The sequence below is a fragment of the Vicugna pacos genome, chromosome 9 (genome assembly GCF_048564905.1).
Source record: "Vicugna pacos chromosome 9, VicPac4, whole genome shotgun sequence".
In the NCBI taxonomy this organism is placed as follows: Eukaryota; Metazoa; Chordata; class Mammalia; order Artiodactyla; family Camelidae; genus Vicugna; species Vicugna pacos.
This window is the reverse complement of record NC_132995.1, coordinates 2,742,970-2,759,487: the sequence shown is the minus strand read 5'-3', so window position 1 is coordinate 2,759,487 and position 16,518 is coordinate 2,742,970. Positions and strand designations below refer to the sequence as shown.

Genomic DNA, 16,518 nt, shown 5'->3' with positions numbered 1-16,518 from the left:
CACCTGGCCCAGCCAGACCTCTCACACAGGCCACGCCCCTCATGCTCACGCTCCCACCTAAGCCCCGCCCCAGGCCCGGACCCCGCCCCTAGTGAGCCCCACCTCCTCATCCTCATTGCAAGCTCCACCCCTGCCCAGTGTAGGCTCTGCCCCAGGTCTGGCTCCGCTTTAGCTGGACCTCGTCCACACCCACGCCCCTTACCCCAGTTCTAAATTCTGCCCTTCCCCGCCACTTCAGGCTCCGCCCCTGTTCTAGGCCTTTCGTGCTCTCCCAGCTAAGCCCCGCCCACTTCCTGGCCCCGCCCCACCCCATGGTTGGCAGTTGTGCGGTCCCGCACCTTCGGGGCCTTTTTCCGGACACCTGTGCCCCCATCAGGTCTTTTACTGGAGCCTGGCGTTCTCGCCGCTAATACCTGATCCAGGCAGCCTTTGGCCCAGCCCATCCCTCCCTTGGCCTCAGTTTCCCCGTTCTACAAAGGAGGCTGCCTGTTCTTGGCGCCCTTTTATCAACCAGCATTTCCCTAGTGGAAACTTCCCTGGGTCCTGCGAGGTGCAGAAAAGGGGATTCTTGAAGCCTAGAAGTAAAACGCTCAGGCAATGTTTAGGTTCTGGAGGCCTGCCTTCATCAGATTTGGGGCTCAGATCTGGGAATGTGCCTCGTCTGTGGAGGTGTTGGCTTTGGGCTGGGCTTTAAGAAATTCTAGTTCTAGTCTGACGTCAGAGGCCCTCCTCTCCAGTAGAACGTTGTACTCGACTCTGGTGGAGCCCACAGCCATAAATATATTGAGCACACTGCTAGGTCTGGGATGTGCTGGGTGATCTTTTGGACAGAGATGAGAAAACCAAACATGTAAGGGGTGTGTGTGTGTGTGTGTGTGTGTGTGTGTGTGTGGAATCTGCTTTCTTGCATTTTCCAGCTTTTAGAGGCTTCCCGCATTCCTTGGATTGTGGCTGCATCACTTCAGCATCTGCTTCTTTCCTTATCCTGGCTCCTCCTCTGACTCTGATCCTCTTGCCTCCCTCTCATAAGGACCCTTGTAATTACATTGAGGGCCCACCTAAATAACCAGGATAATATTCCCATCTAAGGTCTTTAGCTCAATCACATCTGCAAAGTCCCTTTTGCCATGTAAGGTGACATATTTACAGGTTCTGGGAATTAGGATGTGGACATCTTTGGGGGTCCATAATGCAGCCTACTATACCTAAGTACAGCTTTGTAGATGTCCACCTATTGATAATACTATTAACATATATTATTATACATAATACCATATACCATATATGTATATATAACATATACATATATAACATATACATATGTAACATTACATATATAAATATACGTATAATATAATGGGGGCCTAGATGAAACCCCCCCAGGTACCCTATAAAGGCCATAGCCTTTACAACAATCCTGTTAGAAGGGTGATCGTATAATTTTTTCATCCATAGCAAGACACTTCAGAATGAAAACAGACCCTCTTAACAATTACAGAATAGCAAGCATAAGCCAGGACATATAATCACCCAGTTTTTAAGGTCCTGTGTGATGTGTTTCCCCACCTCATGCCCTCTCACTGCCCCCTTTAATGTTCCCATAACATACCAGGCACACGCCTGCCATAGGGCCTTTGCACTGCTGTTTCCTCCACCTGGAAGGCTCCTGGCACTTTATCCACATGGCTCTGACCCTCATTGTCCTTCAGTGTTCCTTCACTGACCAGACCTCACTTAACACTGTATCAAAAATCATCCCGCACTCCACAAAGCCTTCCTGTCCCCCTTCCCTGCTTTAGTCTCCTCTTTGTCACTGATCACAACTCTGTAACATACCATATGTTCTGATTGCTTATCTTACATATCAATCACCCGCCTCATCTGTTGTAGTGGGAGCTCCACAGCACAGGGATTTTTGTCAGTTTGGTTCACTGCTGTGCCCTCCCCACTGGGAACAGTGTCTGGCTCAGATTTGGTGCTCAGTATAGATTCACAGAATGAAAGTGGTGGACTAGGAGACTTAAGGCTCATAGATACACTGGATAGGTGATCTGGGGATACAATGGGTGCCTAACACCCTTGGGAGTCTGACATAGGGGAATTCCGGATTACACGGAAATCTAGCTGCGCACAGTTCCGCTGATGTGCTCTAGTGGGGATGTATGATCACAGTGTAGCCCACATGAAGATCTAGGGAATCCTGTGCTGGGCACAGAGAATAGACAGGGGCCTAAAAAAAATACACAGGGACCTCAAGGGGTTCTGGAAGTTTCTCTGTAGGACTGAGGATCCTAAATGAAGATACGGAACCAAGATGATCTGAAAACACGCACCGTATGCTATAGGTGGATATGGGCCCCTGATGCTAGTGGGGAAAGGGGGCCTGGGGGTCTGCAGAAACAGAGATGAATCTTGAATCGGCAATAACCCCAATTCTTTCCCTCTCTCTGCTTCTGTCTCCCTCTTCCTCTGCCCCTCCAGTCTGTCCCATCTCCCCCCACCATTCAGCCCTCCACCTGCGTAGACCTCCCCATCTTTTGCGGTCCTCTCGTCTCTCCCTCTTTGTTTCTCTCTCTCAGGAGCTCTCCCTTTGTACATCTCTGTCTCTCTCCACTCTCCCTCTACCTGTCTCTCTGTTTTGTCCCTCCCCCTTGTCCCTTTCCATCTCTCCCACTTTCCCCTGCCCTCTGACCCGCCATCCTCCCCCTGCCCATCTTCCCCCAGCCTCACCTTTATGTCTTGCCCCTCTGCCTCGTCCCTCTATTTTCCTCCATTTCTCTCCCATCTTTCTGTCTCTCCCTTAAATTACTCCATGTGTCTCCCTGTCAGTTTTCTCTCTTCATCTCTCTTTCCATCTGTCTCTCCATCTCTCTCTGCCTCTATTTCCCCTGAAATCCCTGTCTCTCCAACTCTCTTTCCCTTCACCTCTGTCTCTCTCCACTTCTATCTCTGCTTTCCTCCATCTCTGTGTCTCTCTCCACCACCTTCTCTCCTTTTTCCATCTCCCTGTCTCTCTGTTCCTCCTGCTCTCCTTCGTTCTCTCCTGTCTCTGCCTGCCTTCGTGATCCCCCACCATCTCTCTTGCCCCAGCCCTGTTTCTTGTCATCTGTCTCTTTCTCCTTCTTTGGGTCAGGCTTCATCTCCCTTTGTGGAGCTCCCGCTCTGCTCCTGCCTGTGTGCTCCGCATCTCTCTCCCTCTATCATCTCTCTGCATCCCTCCATCCCTCCCTTCATCCTCCCACCTCGTCTCCATCCCTCCAGCTCCCAGGCCCGCCCCCTGCCCCGCTCCCCCTCCCCCCTCCGAAAGGGTTAACTTTGGGGAAGGGCCCGGAGTCCCCGGATGGTGATGTCAGCGTGCCGGAGAGAAAGGACGAGGTGGCGGGGGGAGGCGGAGAGGAGGAGGAGGCGGAGGAGAGAGGGCGCGTGGGGGGGCGGGGGGGACCTCGGCCTGCAGCATCCGCCGGCCCGCACCTCAGACCCCCCCGGCGGGGGGAGGCACAGGAAGGGGGGGGCGGCCAGGGACGGGCTGGGGAGGGGGGGCCGCGCAGCCCCCCCGGGCTATGCTGACTCCCGGGGCCTGACCCCCCCGGGCCAGCCCCCCCTCCCCCAGCTCCGCGGCCCGCCGACTGGGGGGGCCCAGCCCAGCCCCCTGGGGACCCCCGGAGAGGTTGGGGGCAGCCGGGGGGGCCGGAACGGAGCAGTCGCCGGCCCCCACCGGAGAGACGGGGTGACCGGCCGCAGGGGGGGCGGCCGGGGGACCGGTCGGGCCGGGACCAAGGGCACCATGTCGACCGGGGGCAAGGAGGGGGGCGGGGGCTCCCCCGCCTACCACCTCCCGCACCCACACCCACACCCACCCCAGCACGCCCAATATGTGGGTCCCTATCGGCTGGAGAAGACGCTGGGCAAAGGACAGACAGGTGAGCCAGGGGAGGGGACACCTGGGGCGGGGGCAGGGGAGATGGGGGGCAGAGGGCGGGACTCTCGGGTATCAAAGGGCAAGGGCCGGCCATCCAGACCCCTGAGTCCCCCACAGAGAAGGGACCTGGGACCCAGACTGCCAGGTCCCCAGGATGGAGGGGGGTGAGGGCTCAGACTCCGGGGTCCTGGGGAGGAGGAAGCTGGGGGCCTGGACTTCTAGGAAGAGGTGGCTGGGACCCAGAGGCTCCTACCCATTGCGGGCAGATCTTGGGGGGTGCGGTTGCGGCCTCAGTGGGAAAAGGAGGCGGGCCTGCAGCCAGGGTCCGGGCTCGGAGCTGAGGTACGTGCTGCAGTACAGCCGCAGGCTGGGGTGAGGTGCCGGGATGGGAGTGCGCCTCAGGGAGCTGCTTTCCCTCTGCACTGTCCTCCGGCCTAGGAGGACCTCACACGCTCCTGACAGGGGGAGTGAGGCTGGGGCGATGGGGTCTACAGCATTCTGCCCCTTCTCCAGCATGCCGGCTCAGTGTGGGGACCAGGAACAGAGAGGTGGAAAGGTGGATGCAAGAAAGAGGCAAATCCCCCAGGAGTGGAACGGTGGGGGCAGGGGGGAGGTGGTCATCTTTTGGTTGCTAACCAGCCATGGCCTCTTTCCTGCCAGGTGGGAGCTGGGTGGGTATAAGGTGGGAGCTGAACGCCTGTGTCCTGGCAAGAGGTTCAGGGGTAAGCCCGGGATCTCTATGAAGCTGAGCGCCAGGGCCGGCAAAGTGTCAGACTCCGTATCCTAGCGCAGAAAGTGTGAAGGTGTTGCTGACCTGAATTCATGAGTGACGGGGAGGAAGGGGCCATGGGCCTGGACTTGGGGGTCTGAGGGAGGAGGAGCTAGGGGGTCTGCATGCCGGGTCTGTGGTTTAGGGGCTTACCCTTGGGATTTGCATGTTCCCAGCTACAGCTGCTATTAAAATAAGAGCAAAGAAGGGGATTGAGAGGTCAGGGTTTGAAAGAAAGTGGAGAAGGATGGTCTGGAAAGGGGGCAATCATAAGATTATATTCCTTGGGAGACATGGTGTCTCCAGAAGATTAAAGGGCAAAGAATTCAAGGAAGTGATGGGTTGAGAGAGAGGTCTGAAGGATGCAGATTGAGGAAGACAAAACTATGGGGACTCAGTGAGGCCTCCTCATACGTGGAGAGATGAACTTAAATGGGCACACTGGAAGGATGGAGAATCAGAGTGAGAATTCAGGATGCTGTGTGTGGAGGTGGAGGGGAGGCAGGTAGGTGGATGGACAATCATAAGGAACAGAATTGAATAACAAAGAGTAGGAAGAGAATTGGGTTTTGTGGGAATGGCCACTGCCAGCCCCCAGGAGTTCAGGTCAGGGTGATTCATGTCACCGGTTAAACAGCCAGCAGGGGAAGGAGGAGGAAACAGGGTGGCAAGGGGGGCTTAGGAGCCAGACGTGGGGAGAATGCTCTGGGAGCACACCCCACATTTTCAGTCCCACTCCTCCAGGTCTGGTTAAACTTGGGGTCCACTGCATCACGGGCCAGAAGGTCGCCATCAAGATCGTGAACCGGGAGAAGCTGTCAGAGTCGGTGCTGATGAAGGTGTGTCTGTGTGCTGGGGGGAGGAGGAAGACTCTGGGGCTCTGGGAGGGAGGGAAGCCATGCTGACCTCCATCCCTTTTCCCTCAGGTGGAGCGGGAGATCGCCATCCTGAAGCTTATTGAACACCCACATGTCCTCAAGCTCCACGACGTCTACGAGAACAAGAAATATTTGTAGGTATTTATGGACGCCCAGCCCTGCCATGCGCTCTCCTCAGGTTCTTAGGGTGGGACATTTCCAGAAACAAGGCATGGAGGGGCCTGGAGAAACCTGAGCTCCCTGGCTGGGCCACTGAAGGCCCAGTCCCTTCCCTACTGTGCAAGGACACCCTCTGCACACACTCGTAATCCTCCTTGTTCCCACAGTGACCTGATCTGACACTAAGGGCTGATTGTACCCCAGCAACAGGACAGCTAAGCTGGAGTAGGGGACAGAGGCTGATCCTCCCCCCTTCCCCCGCAGTCCCTCGCCCTGCTGTGCTGCAGGGAACACTCTATACTGGATAATCTGCCAGACTCAACTTGCCAAGGACAGATCGTCTCCCCATTTCCTCAGGCACTGGTGCCTAGCAAAGGCCCAGGCCCGTGAATCCTGCCTCTTCCCACTCGGAATCATTGGAGGCCTCCCCTCCCTCAGCATAATTCTGGGTGCTATGACTGGACACCCCAACAATGGGTCTCCTTAGGAGTTGTGAGTCTCTCTCAAAGTCGATTACGCCCCAGGAAGGGTGGGGGTGGGAGCCAGCTGTCCAGGCTCCAGACAATAGGCCTTTGTCTGGATTCTGGTGACCCAAGGGACAGCTGGGCTGGGCAGTGGGAGAAGGAACAACCCCGTGCCCCCACCACGCAGTCCCCAGGTTGAAGTGACTCCAGTACCCATCGCAAGCTAGGGTGGTTTCCCCAGGCAGGAAGCTGCCCGGCCCCTGCAGGTGCTCATGGGAATTGTAGCCCTCAGGCTTCCCCAGGTGTGGTGGCAGGGAGGGGCCGTTTGTGCAGACTGGTGGAGTAAGGGAGGGAGGGCCCCATGGGAGCCTGTGCTTCTGAGAGGAACCTCACCTCAGCCTTCCAAGAGCTCATGGAAATTGAGCTTTGTTTTCCAGGGGCTGATGGGAATGAGATTTAATCTCCCATGGCCTGATGGGATTTGTAGTCTTTAGAATCCAAGTGGCTGATGGGAATTGGGAGTCTCTGTGTCCCAGGGGCTATGGGAACTGGGAGTACTTCAGCCCTCAGGAGCTGAAGGGAGTTGTAGTCTTGAACTTCGCAGAAGCTGACTTAGATTGGTGCACAAGGCAATCGTCATGGCCAAGAATTAACAACAATTGAAGCTTCTTCATCCCAGAGGCTTATGGAATCGAGAGGCTTGGCTTCCAGGAGCTACTGGGTGCGGGGTGAGAGGGTCTTTATCTGCCAGAGTTCTGTGAGAATTGGGGGTCTCTGTCCTCCAAGTGCTAATGGAGTTGCCTTATCTCCTGAAACAACTAGGAGTCAAAAGTATTAACACCCCTGAAGTTGACATGGGAGTCTGTGCTGCCCAGGGCTGATGAGAACTGAATTTTGGCTTTCCAGAGGCTGATGGGAATTAGTGTCTCTTCTTCTCAAGGGCTGATGGGAACTGAAGTATCTTCCTCCCAGGAGCTGATAGAAATTGGAGTCTTTAGCTCCCAGGGGCTGATGGGAGTTGCAGTCTTCACCTTACAGAAGTTGACGGTTGAATTGATTCAAGATGCAAATGTCTTTGCCCAAGAATAGATTAGCATTCCATTACCTGCATCCCAGAAACTAATGAGAATGAGAACTTTGGTTTCCCAGAGGCTGATGGAATTACAAGGCTTTATTTCCTAGGCGTCTATGAGAATTGGGATCTCTGACCTCCAGGTTCTAATGGAATTGCCTTATCTCCTGTGGACAACTATAAGTCAAGGTGGTGACCCCTGAAGTTGACAGAGGAGTTTCTGCTGACCAGGGCTAATGGGAATTGAGTTCCAGCTTCCTGGAGGCCAATGAGGATTGGAGTCTCCTCCTCCCAGGGAACTATGCAAATTGGGGTTCTCTGCCTCCAGGGGCTGCTGGGATCGAGGTCTTGTGCTTTTGTAAGAGGGAGACCAGGTTCTTTGGTCCTCCACATGCCCCTTCCAGCCCTCTGCCCCCTCCATGTCCCCCAGGTACCTGGTTCTGGAGCACGTGTCTGGAGGTGAGCTCTTCGACTACCTGGTCAAGAAAGGGAGGCTAACCCCCAAGGAGGCACGGAAGTTCTTCCGCCAGATCGTGTCAGCGCTGGACTTCTGCCATAGCTACTCCATCTGGTGAGAGGGCAGCTTGAGGGGAGGCCGGGATGAGCGCTGCCCAGAAGGCAGGCCCTTGGGAGCACATAGCAGGCTGACTGGAAGCCGGTGTGGCGCAGCCCCCAAAACAAACCTTGTATCTCTTTTTAAAAATTGTGATGTAACTCACACATAAAATTCCCCCCTTTAAAGTGTACAGTTCAGTAGTTTTTAGTGTATTCACAACGTTGTGCATCACTGCAATGTGATTTTAGAACATTTTCATCACCCCAAAAATCCACTAACTGGTCACCTCTCCTTCCACCCTGCCCACAGCCCCTGACAACCACTAACCTATTTTCTGTCTCAATGGATTTACCCATTCTGGACATTTCCTATAAATGGAATCATACTTTATGTGGTCTTCTGTGGCTGGCTTTTTTTTAAAGAGTGGTTTTTACTTTTTATTAATTTACTTTTAATTTTTTAAGGGAGGTACTGGGTTTTTTTGTTTTTTATTTATTGCTTAATGGAGGTACTGGGGATTGAACCTCGTACATGCTAAGTACGCACTCTATCACGGAGCTCTACCCTCCTTCCACCCCCGGCTTCTTTCACTTAGCAAAATGTTTTCAAGCTTCATCCATGTTGTAGTATGCATCAGTACCTCATACCTTTTCATGGCTGAATAATATTCCATTGTTTGGATATGCCATGTTTTGTTTATCCATTTACCAGTTGATGAACATTTTGTCTGTTATGAATACTATGGACATATGAACATTCACATACAAGTTTTGGTGTGTAGCTATTTTTTCAGTTCTCTTGGGTACATACCTAGGAGTGGAATTGTTGGGTCATACCAGAAGTCTATATTTAGCTTCTTAAAGAAGTGCCAGACTATTTTCCAAAGTGGCTGCATCATTCAGTATCCTCACCAGTAGTCTATGAGGGTTCCAATCTCTGTACATCCTTGCCAACACTTGTTATTATCTGACTTTTTGATTATAGCCATCCTAGTGGGTGGTTTTGATGTGCATTTCCCTGATGGCTAATGATGTAAGCACATCTCTTCATGCACTTATTGGCCATTTATATATCTTCCTTGGAGAAATATCTATTCAGATCCTTTGCCCATTTTTAATTGAGTTATTTGTCTCTTTATTATTGGAGTTGTAAGAGTTCTGTATTCTAGGAACAAGGGGTAACTCAAGGAGTGACTTTTAAGAGATATTTATTCTGAGAACAAATGTTTTATTAAATGTTAATTTTTCAAGTATCTTCTCCCAGTTTGTGGCATGCTTTTGCATTTTTGTAACAATATCTTTTGAAAAGCAAGTTTAAAATTTTTTACATTGCTTTTTATAATTACTTTGCTTTTTCTGTTGTTTGTTTTTTGAGGGGAGAGGTAATTAGGTTGTAGTTTGATTTTTTTTTTTTTGCAGAAGTCTTAAATTTTGATGAACTGTTGATTTTTTTCTTTTTACAGTTCATGCCTTTTCTGTTCTAGTTAAGAATTCTTTGCCCAACTCAAGGTCACTAAGGTTTCCTCCTGTGTTTTCTTCTAGAAGTTATATAGTTTTAGCTCTTGCATTTAGGCCTGGGATCCACTTCAAATTAATTTTTGTATATGGTATGGTAAAGGGGTAAAGGTTGAGGGTCTTTTTTTTTGCATATGAATGTCCGTATGAAAAGATCTTCCTTTCCTCACTGAATTGCTTTCAGCTTTCAAAAACAAGATATTAAATATGCAGCATTTTAATGATTAATTAAGGTGCAAAATAGATGTGTCTCCAGTTCGTCTTTCACCTTCATTTGCACACCTCCCTCTCTGGGTTGGGGGATTAGAGGTGGGGTGGGGGTCGGGTGGAGGGGCTGAGAAGGGAGTAAAGTTTGGTGATGAAAAGGCAGCCAATTTAAATTGTCAACACCTCCCCACAGAGTGTCAAGACATTAGAAACACTGGCCTCCAGGGGGCGATAGTCAACAAATTTAACAAGTATGACCCAGTTACTGACTACTTCCAACAGTAACTGTAGAACCTTCCACCCCACCTACCCCCAGACATGAACCCTTACATCTTGAGGGTTTTTTCCTTGGTGGGGAAGGGGCAGGGAGGGACCGGTGTCGGGCTTGGGGTGGCAGTATTTTTTAAAATTATTAAATATGGGAATATTTTGATATTTTAAGAGCAAGATCAGTATCAGCCCTGCTTACCTCAAAATATCTCTTTCACACATATTCAAATATTTGTGGATAAAATGATATGCTGTCTAGGGTCCCCTACAGAATTGTCCAGCTTGGGAAGGAGAATGTATGCAGGGGCAGAGATGAGAGAAGATTCGCCCTGAGTTGATAATGGGTGTTGCTTGGGGGTGGGCACATGGAGCCTCCCTATATTCTTTTCGGGGACGGGGATTAGGTTTATTTATTTATTTTAACGGAGGTGCTGGGATTTGAACCCAGGCCTCGCGCACGCTAAGCACACGCTCTACCCCTGAGCTGTACCCTCCCTCCTTATATTCTCTGTACTCTGGGGCTTGTTTGAAAACGTCCCTAATGAGAAGTTTCCAGACATGTCTCCCACTGAGAGATAGTGAATGGAGCCCCGGCCCCCCCCACCCCCGGGGAAGGCAGAGGCCTGAGCCTCGCTGCCCTGTCTCAGTCACAGAGACCTGAAGCCAGAGAACCTGCTGCTGGACGAGAAGAACAACATCCGCATCGCGGACTTCGGCATGGCGTCCCTGCAGGTGGGGGACAGCCTCCTGGAGACCAGCTGTGGGTGAGTGGGGGCCCGGCCTCCTGCCTCCCGGGGAGGGGAGTCCAAGCCAGCCAGAGGCTCACAGCATCTCTCTCGCTCAGGTCCCCACACTATGCGTGTCCGGAGGTGATTAAGGTGAGCGAGGGGCAGATGGAGGAGAGAAGGGGGCGGAGGGAGCATGGGGTAGAGATGAATATCACCGCTGCTCCTTCTCCCTTCCAGGGGGAAAAATACGATGGCCGCCGGGCAGACATGTGGAGCTGCGGAGTCATCCTCTTCGCCCTGCTTGTGGTAAGGCGCTTCTCACCTCTGCTGCCCTGTTTCTTGAGCAGATCTGCCTGGCAGAACCTGAAGTTCTGTCCTCACCTCAGGGGTTGTCTCCCAAATATGTAACTTAACTGAAGGTGGTGGTGGAGGCGACTTCACGAACAGAGCAAAGTCCTGGGCACGTCTCTCTGTTCCCAGAGTTCACCATTCTGTCACATAACTGAGATAGTCCAGGTGGGTCCCCCAGAACAGGACGGGGCATCCAGGAGCACTTGGAGCACTTGGGGGAGTGGCTGTTTACTAACTGATCCCAGACTATTATAGTATTGCAATGACTGGTAGAACCAGACTGGGGAATATCACCCTGGCTCCTACCACAGGCCCTTTGCACTTGCTCTCAATTATAGTGTTGTTGGTCATTAGTTCAATATTAATGAATCAACTATATATGTGTGTGTGTATGAAATATATACATGAAATAAGAAGTCTGTCCTAGTTTGGGCTGCTGTAACAAAAATACCATGGACTTGGTGGCTTAAACAACATTTATTTCTCGTGCTCTGGAGGCTCGGAAGTCTAAGATCAAGGTGCCAGCAGATTCAGCGTCTGGTTATGGCTCGATTCCTGCCTTTAGATAGCTGTCTTCTTACTGGGTCCTCACACGGTGGAGAGAAAGCTTTAGTCTCTTCCTCTGATAAGGACACTAATCCCATCCTAGGGGGCCCTACCCTCACGATCTCATCTAAACCTAATGACTTCCCAAAGGCCCCACCTCTAAACACCATCCCCTTGGGAAGGGGAAGGAGGGCTTCAATGTATGAATTTTGGGAGGACACAAACATGCAATCCATAACGAGGTCTTTAAACAGAAACACGTAAAACTAGGTCATGTATTGATCAGTTGACAAAAATGTCATGACCAGAGGCTCTAGGGTATCTCTACATGTTTCCTCCAGAAGCAATGGTTCAGTATTCGCCAATTAGTGTTCACAGTGACTTCATAGGACACAACTACTCTGAATATCACGAATTGACTATATTGTTGTTGTTGTTTCTGCTTTTTTTTTTTAATGGAGGTACTGGGGATTGAAACCAGGACCTCATGCATGCAAGCACACCGTCTATCACTGAGTTATCCCCACCCCCCTGTTATTATACTTTTTAATCCATGCCATAGCCCTTCCTGGCAGGACCATCATCTCCATTTCACAAAGGAAAGGGAGTTAAGGCTCCGTGCTAGAGTGACAGGCAACCAGAGGTCACACTCAGGCTCCCTGATCCCCAGACAGCCCTCTCCCCAGTTCCTCCATCCCACACTTGTCCTTCTCTGTCCATAAGCCTTGATACCGGGGGCAGCTGGAAACACCTGGAAAAGCCCTCAGGGATTCACATCATCACCGCTGCCAGTTTTTGTCCAGCATCGTCTTCCCCATGAACCCCTTCCCAACTCCCAGCTCTTAAGAACTGTACCTGGTGGCGCTCTGCGAGGTGGAAAGCCCTAAGTGACCTGCTCACCCCTCAGGCACTCCTTGGTGTGCAGCTGCGTTGCCTCAGTCTCTGCCTCCATCTTCCCATGACTTTTTTTCCCTGTGTCTCTCTGTGCTTTTTTCTCCTGTTCCAGGCATCGGATTTAGGGCCCACCCTAAAGTCTAGATGATTTCATCTCCAGATTCTCAAGGCATTACACCTGCAGAGACCCTATTTGCAAACAGGGTTGCATTCTGAGGTTCTGGCTGAACATGAATTTGGGGGGCACACCATTCAACCCTGCAACATGCCCAGATTCCCACAGGCCCCACTCAGCCTAGTCTGGCCTGTGCTCCAAGGTCACCTCAATCACTCCATCACTACATAGCTGTTAACGTTTGCCTGTTCACCCACGTCTTCCACTATGGGGTGTGAGGTGTAGGAGGGCAGGGTCTTGCTTGGTTCACTACTAGACCCCTGAGCCGTAAGGGACACTCACCTTTTGTTGAATGATGAATGAAGATTATCTCTTCCAAAACTAGTCTGGGGAGAAACATGTTTTTAAAGGACAGCCTCCAAGCTGCAACCCCAGCCTCAAGCACTAGAACCAGGCTGCCCGTTGCCAAATCCCTGCAATGCCACTTCAGAGCCAGGAGGCTCCGTGCCTCAGTTTCCCCATCTGTAAAATGGAGATAGTAATAGCTCCCTACCTCCTGGGGCCTGTGATGAGTGCTTGGATGTTCTCGGTATATTGTAAGCTCTGTGTAAGGGGTCCTGTTATTTCTCACCCAGGGGGCTCTGCCCTTCGATGACGACAACCTCCGCCAGCTGCTGGAGAAGGTGAAACGGGGCGTCTTCCACATGCCCCACTTCATTCCTCCAGACTGCCAGAGCCTCCTGAGGGGGATGATCGAAGTGGAGCCCGAGAAGAGGCTCAGCGTGAGTTGGGGGAAAAGGGATGGAGGGACAGTGAGTGATGGGGACAGAATCCCTAGGTGACTCATGAGGATGGATTTCCGGGACCTGTCCATCAGTCCCTGGGGTGACAGTTGGGAGAGGGATCGCTGTCTGAGCCATTCCGGGGTCCTGCCAACCTGCCACTCCAAACTGGGGAGGAAGAACTCCCCTCCAACAACAGTGGGATGGCGCATGCGCATACCGGCCTTGCCGTGGCGGTGCGGAGGGGGCAGGAGGCCACTGCGCATGCGGGAGGTGTAGCCAGGCCGGTCCAGAGCAGTCAGCCTGCGCCGCATGTGCTCAGCTGCCACTAGGGGGAGACATGAGCCGTCATCCTGCCCTTGGTTGGGGGTAAGGGTGGTGGCACTTTACTGATCACCAACGCCATCCCATCAACTTTCATTTCGCGCCTACTGTGTCCAAACGACCTCACTTCTGCTTCTCCACTACCCACGCCCCTCACAGCTGGAGCAAATTCAGAAACATCCCTGGTACCTGTGAGTATGGAGGAACTGGACACCTGGGGGGAGGGAGAGGGCCCCAAATATCGAGGGCCACCAAGGCAGGAGAGCCGGTTGGGGGTGAGATGCCAAGGGTCCTTCATGAGGACGGGCTAGGGACTCGGACTTCTGGGTCCTAGAGGAGGAGGACAGAAGTGGAGGAGGAGCTGAGGGTCTGGACTCCTGGGTCTGAAAGGGGAGGGCCTGGGGCCCCGACTCCTGGGTTCCCAAGAAAGGAGCAGGCTGGGACTTAAGACCCCTGAGCCTCCGGGGAAGGAGATGCCCGGTTCCCTATGATTCTTCTCCTCATCAGTGGCGGGAAACACGAGCCGGACCCTTGTTTGGAGCCAGCCCCAGGCCGCCGGGTGGCCATGCGGAGCCTGCCATCAAACGGAGAGTTAGACCCTGATGTCCTGGAGAGCATGGCTTCACTGGGCTGCTTCAGGGACCGCGAGCGGCTGCACCGCGAGCTGCGCAGCGAGGAGTAAGACACCCCCCGTAACTAACACACACCCTGGCCAAGTTGGGTGAGCTGCCGCAGCCCGCCCGGCAGCCGGCAGGGGGTGCGCCGGGGCTTCGCGCACGCGCAGATTCCCCTGAAGGGTTGCCCTGCCACTTTAAGGGGCGAGGCTTAAGGCACCTACATGGAGCTGTTCCTGGAGGAACCACGAGGGGGCGGTAGGATCAGCGGGAAAAAGAACTGAGGCTGAAAAGTATTAAAAGATGCTGAGGCCGACTTAGTGCCTCACATAGTGCTTGCATATACTAAGTGCTCAGGTGTTAGCATAATTATTATCACTGAGAAAGAAGAGGCTGAGATGTACACTGAGACAAAGGGACAAACCCTACTGATACCTAGGAGAATGGAATGGTAAACAGAGAAATTGAGTGGACCGAGCCCCACAGAGTCACAGCAACAGGGAGGGGATGAGATCAACTCTGGAACCTGACCTCTGACTCCAGAGATCTCTTACCCCCGACTCACCCGTCCCCCATAGGGAGAACCAAGAAAAGATGATATATTATCTGCTTTTGGATCGGAAGGAGCGGTATCCCAGCTGTGAGGACCAGGATCTGCCTCCCCGGAATGATGTTGGTGAGAAGGATAGGGCTGGGAGGCCAGACCCCAGATTCCCGAGGGAGGAAGGGGCTGCAGGCCGTGAGCTTCTGAGTTTAGACTCCCTGACTTGCTATGTGACCTTTGTCAAATCGCCTCTCCACTCTGAGCCTCAGTTTCTCCATCTGTACGAGTGCCACGTACAGCTGGACCAGTGGGTGTTTTGATTGGGTTGAAACTCTCGGCCCTCAGACCCACCTCGGAAGCGTGTGGATTCCCCCATGCTGAGCCGTCATGGGAAGCGGCGGCCAGAACGGAAGTCCATGGAAGTCCTGAGCATCACGGATGCTGGGGGTGGCGGCTCCCCGGTGCCCACCCGACGAGCTCTGGAGATGGCCCAGCACAGTCAGAGGTGGGAGCCCCTGCTCCTCCAGTGGGATACACAGTCCTGGGTGGAGAGGGAGTTCAGAGCTTCATCCCCACCTCAGAGGTGCTGTATGATGGGGACAAGTTACCTCCCCTCTCTGGGCCTCATTTCTTCATCTCAAAAGAGTATGAATGGGAGAGGGCATCTGAGCCTTCTGAAACCCTCCCACCTGATTTTTTTTCTTAATCTATTCTGGAAACAGATCCCGTAGTGTCAGTGGAGCCTCCACTGGTCTGTCCTCCAGCCCACTGAGCAGCCCAAGGGTAAGGCCAGGTCCCAAATGAATTGAGAAGGGGTAAGGGGGTGAAGACATTGGAGCGAAGATGGAGCAGCAGAAACTACAATTCCCATGAGGTCTTGGGAGGTTGTCTCCTTGTCCCTAAAAGGCCAAAGACCCAAGGCCTCAGTATTTTAGTCCATTGGCAATTTCCCACCTCCACAGGATTGGGTTTTCAGTGTGTTTGAAGATACCATTTATTCATTTAAGAAAAGCTAGTTGAGGGCCTACTGTGTACCAGTCACTGCTGGGATTATAGGTAATGAGCAGCGATAGAAAAAGTCCCTGCCCCACTAACAATGGGTGTGGGGGGGAATAATTGGACTACAAGTTCCAGCATGCTTTGGGGTGCGCCTCTGTGAGTGTGTGCTAGTGGGGCTCCTAGAACCTCCTGGGAGTTGTAGTCCACCCTCTCACCCGACTCCACTACTCCGCAGAGTCCGGTCTTTTCCTTCTCACCGGAGCCCGGGGCTGGAGATGAGGCTCGGGGAGGGGGCTCACCGACTTCCAAAACTCAGACGCTGCCTTCTCGGGGCCCCAGGGGTGGGGGCGCCGGGGAGCAGCCCCCGCCCCCCAGTGCCCGCTCCACACCCCTGCCCGGACCCCCAGGCTCCCCACGCTCCTCCGGGGGGACCCCCTTGCACTCGCCCCTGCACACACCCCGGGCCAGCCCCACTGGGACCCCAGGAACAACACCGCCTCCCAGCCCCGGCGGTGGCGTCGGGGGAGCCGCCTGGAGGAGTCGTCTCAACTCCATCCGCAACAGCTTCCTGGGCTCGCCTCGCTTTCACCGGCGCAAGATGCAGGGTACGGCGGTCCTTTGCGGCGTAGGGCCTGGGGACGCGGCGGAGTCCTGAGTCCTAATGTGGGGAAGTGGCCGGTGTCTAACATCTGGGTCCCCGGGAAGAAAGAGGCTGGGTGCCTGTACTCCCACTTCATGGGAGAAGATGCGGTTGTGACCAGAGATTCTGGTGTTAGCCTCCGATTCTGGAGGATGAGCTTGTCTGAAGGACAC

At 53.1% G+C, this 16,518-nt stretch overlaps 1 protein-coding gene across 2 annotated transcripts in view; it reads left to right on the top strand.

The window, feature by feature from the left end:
- Positions 1–3,338: 3,338 nt before the first annotated feature.
- The window catches only part of BRSK1 (BR serine/threonine kinase 1), a 23,976-nt gene continuing 10,796 nt past the window's right edge, over positions 3,339–16,518 (top strand). The window contains exons 1-14 of one of the 2 annotated variants that reach the window (XM_072966527.1): positions 3,339–3,920; positions 5,433–5,527; positions 5,615–5,700; positions 7,692–7,832; positions 10,456–10,572; positions 10,653–10,686; positions 10,774–10,842; positions 13,078–13,224; positions 13,708–13,739; positions 14,056–14,226; positions 14,741–14,838; positions 15,052–15,211; positions 15,429–15,489; positions 15,941–16,310. In XM_072966527.1, coding sequence (XP_072822628.1) covers positions 3,341–3,920; positions 5,433–5,527; positions 5,615–5,700; positions 7,692–7,832; positions 10,456–10,572; positions 10,653–10,686; positions 10,774–10,842; positions 13,078–13,224; positions 13,708–13,739; positions 14,056–14,226; positions 14,741–14,838; positions 15,052–15,211; positions 15,429–15,489; positions 15,941–16,310 — 2,161 coding nt within the window. In that variant the 5' untranslated portion in view covers positions 3,339–3,340. Of the gene's footprint in view, positions 3,921–5,432; positions 5,528–5,614; positions 5,705–7,691; positions 7,833–10,455; positions 10,573–10,652; positions 10,687–10,773; positions 10,843–13,077; positions 13,225–13,707; positions 13,740–14,055; positions 14,227–14,740; positions 14,839–15,051; positions 15,212–15,428; positions 15,490–15,940; positions 16,311–16,518 lie in introns of those variants that run through there. The other variant, XM_015249621.3, reaches the window with a different exon arrangement.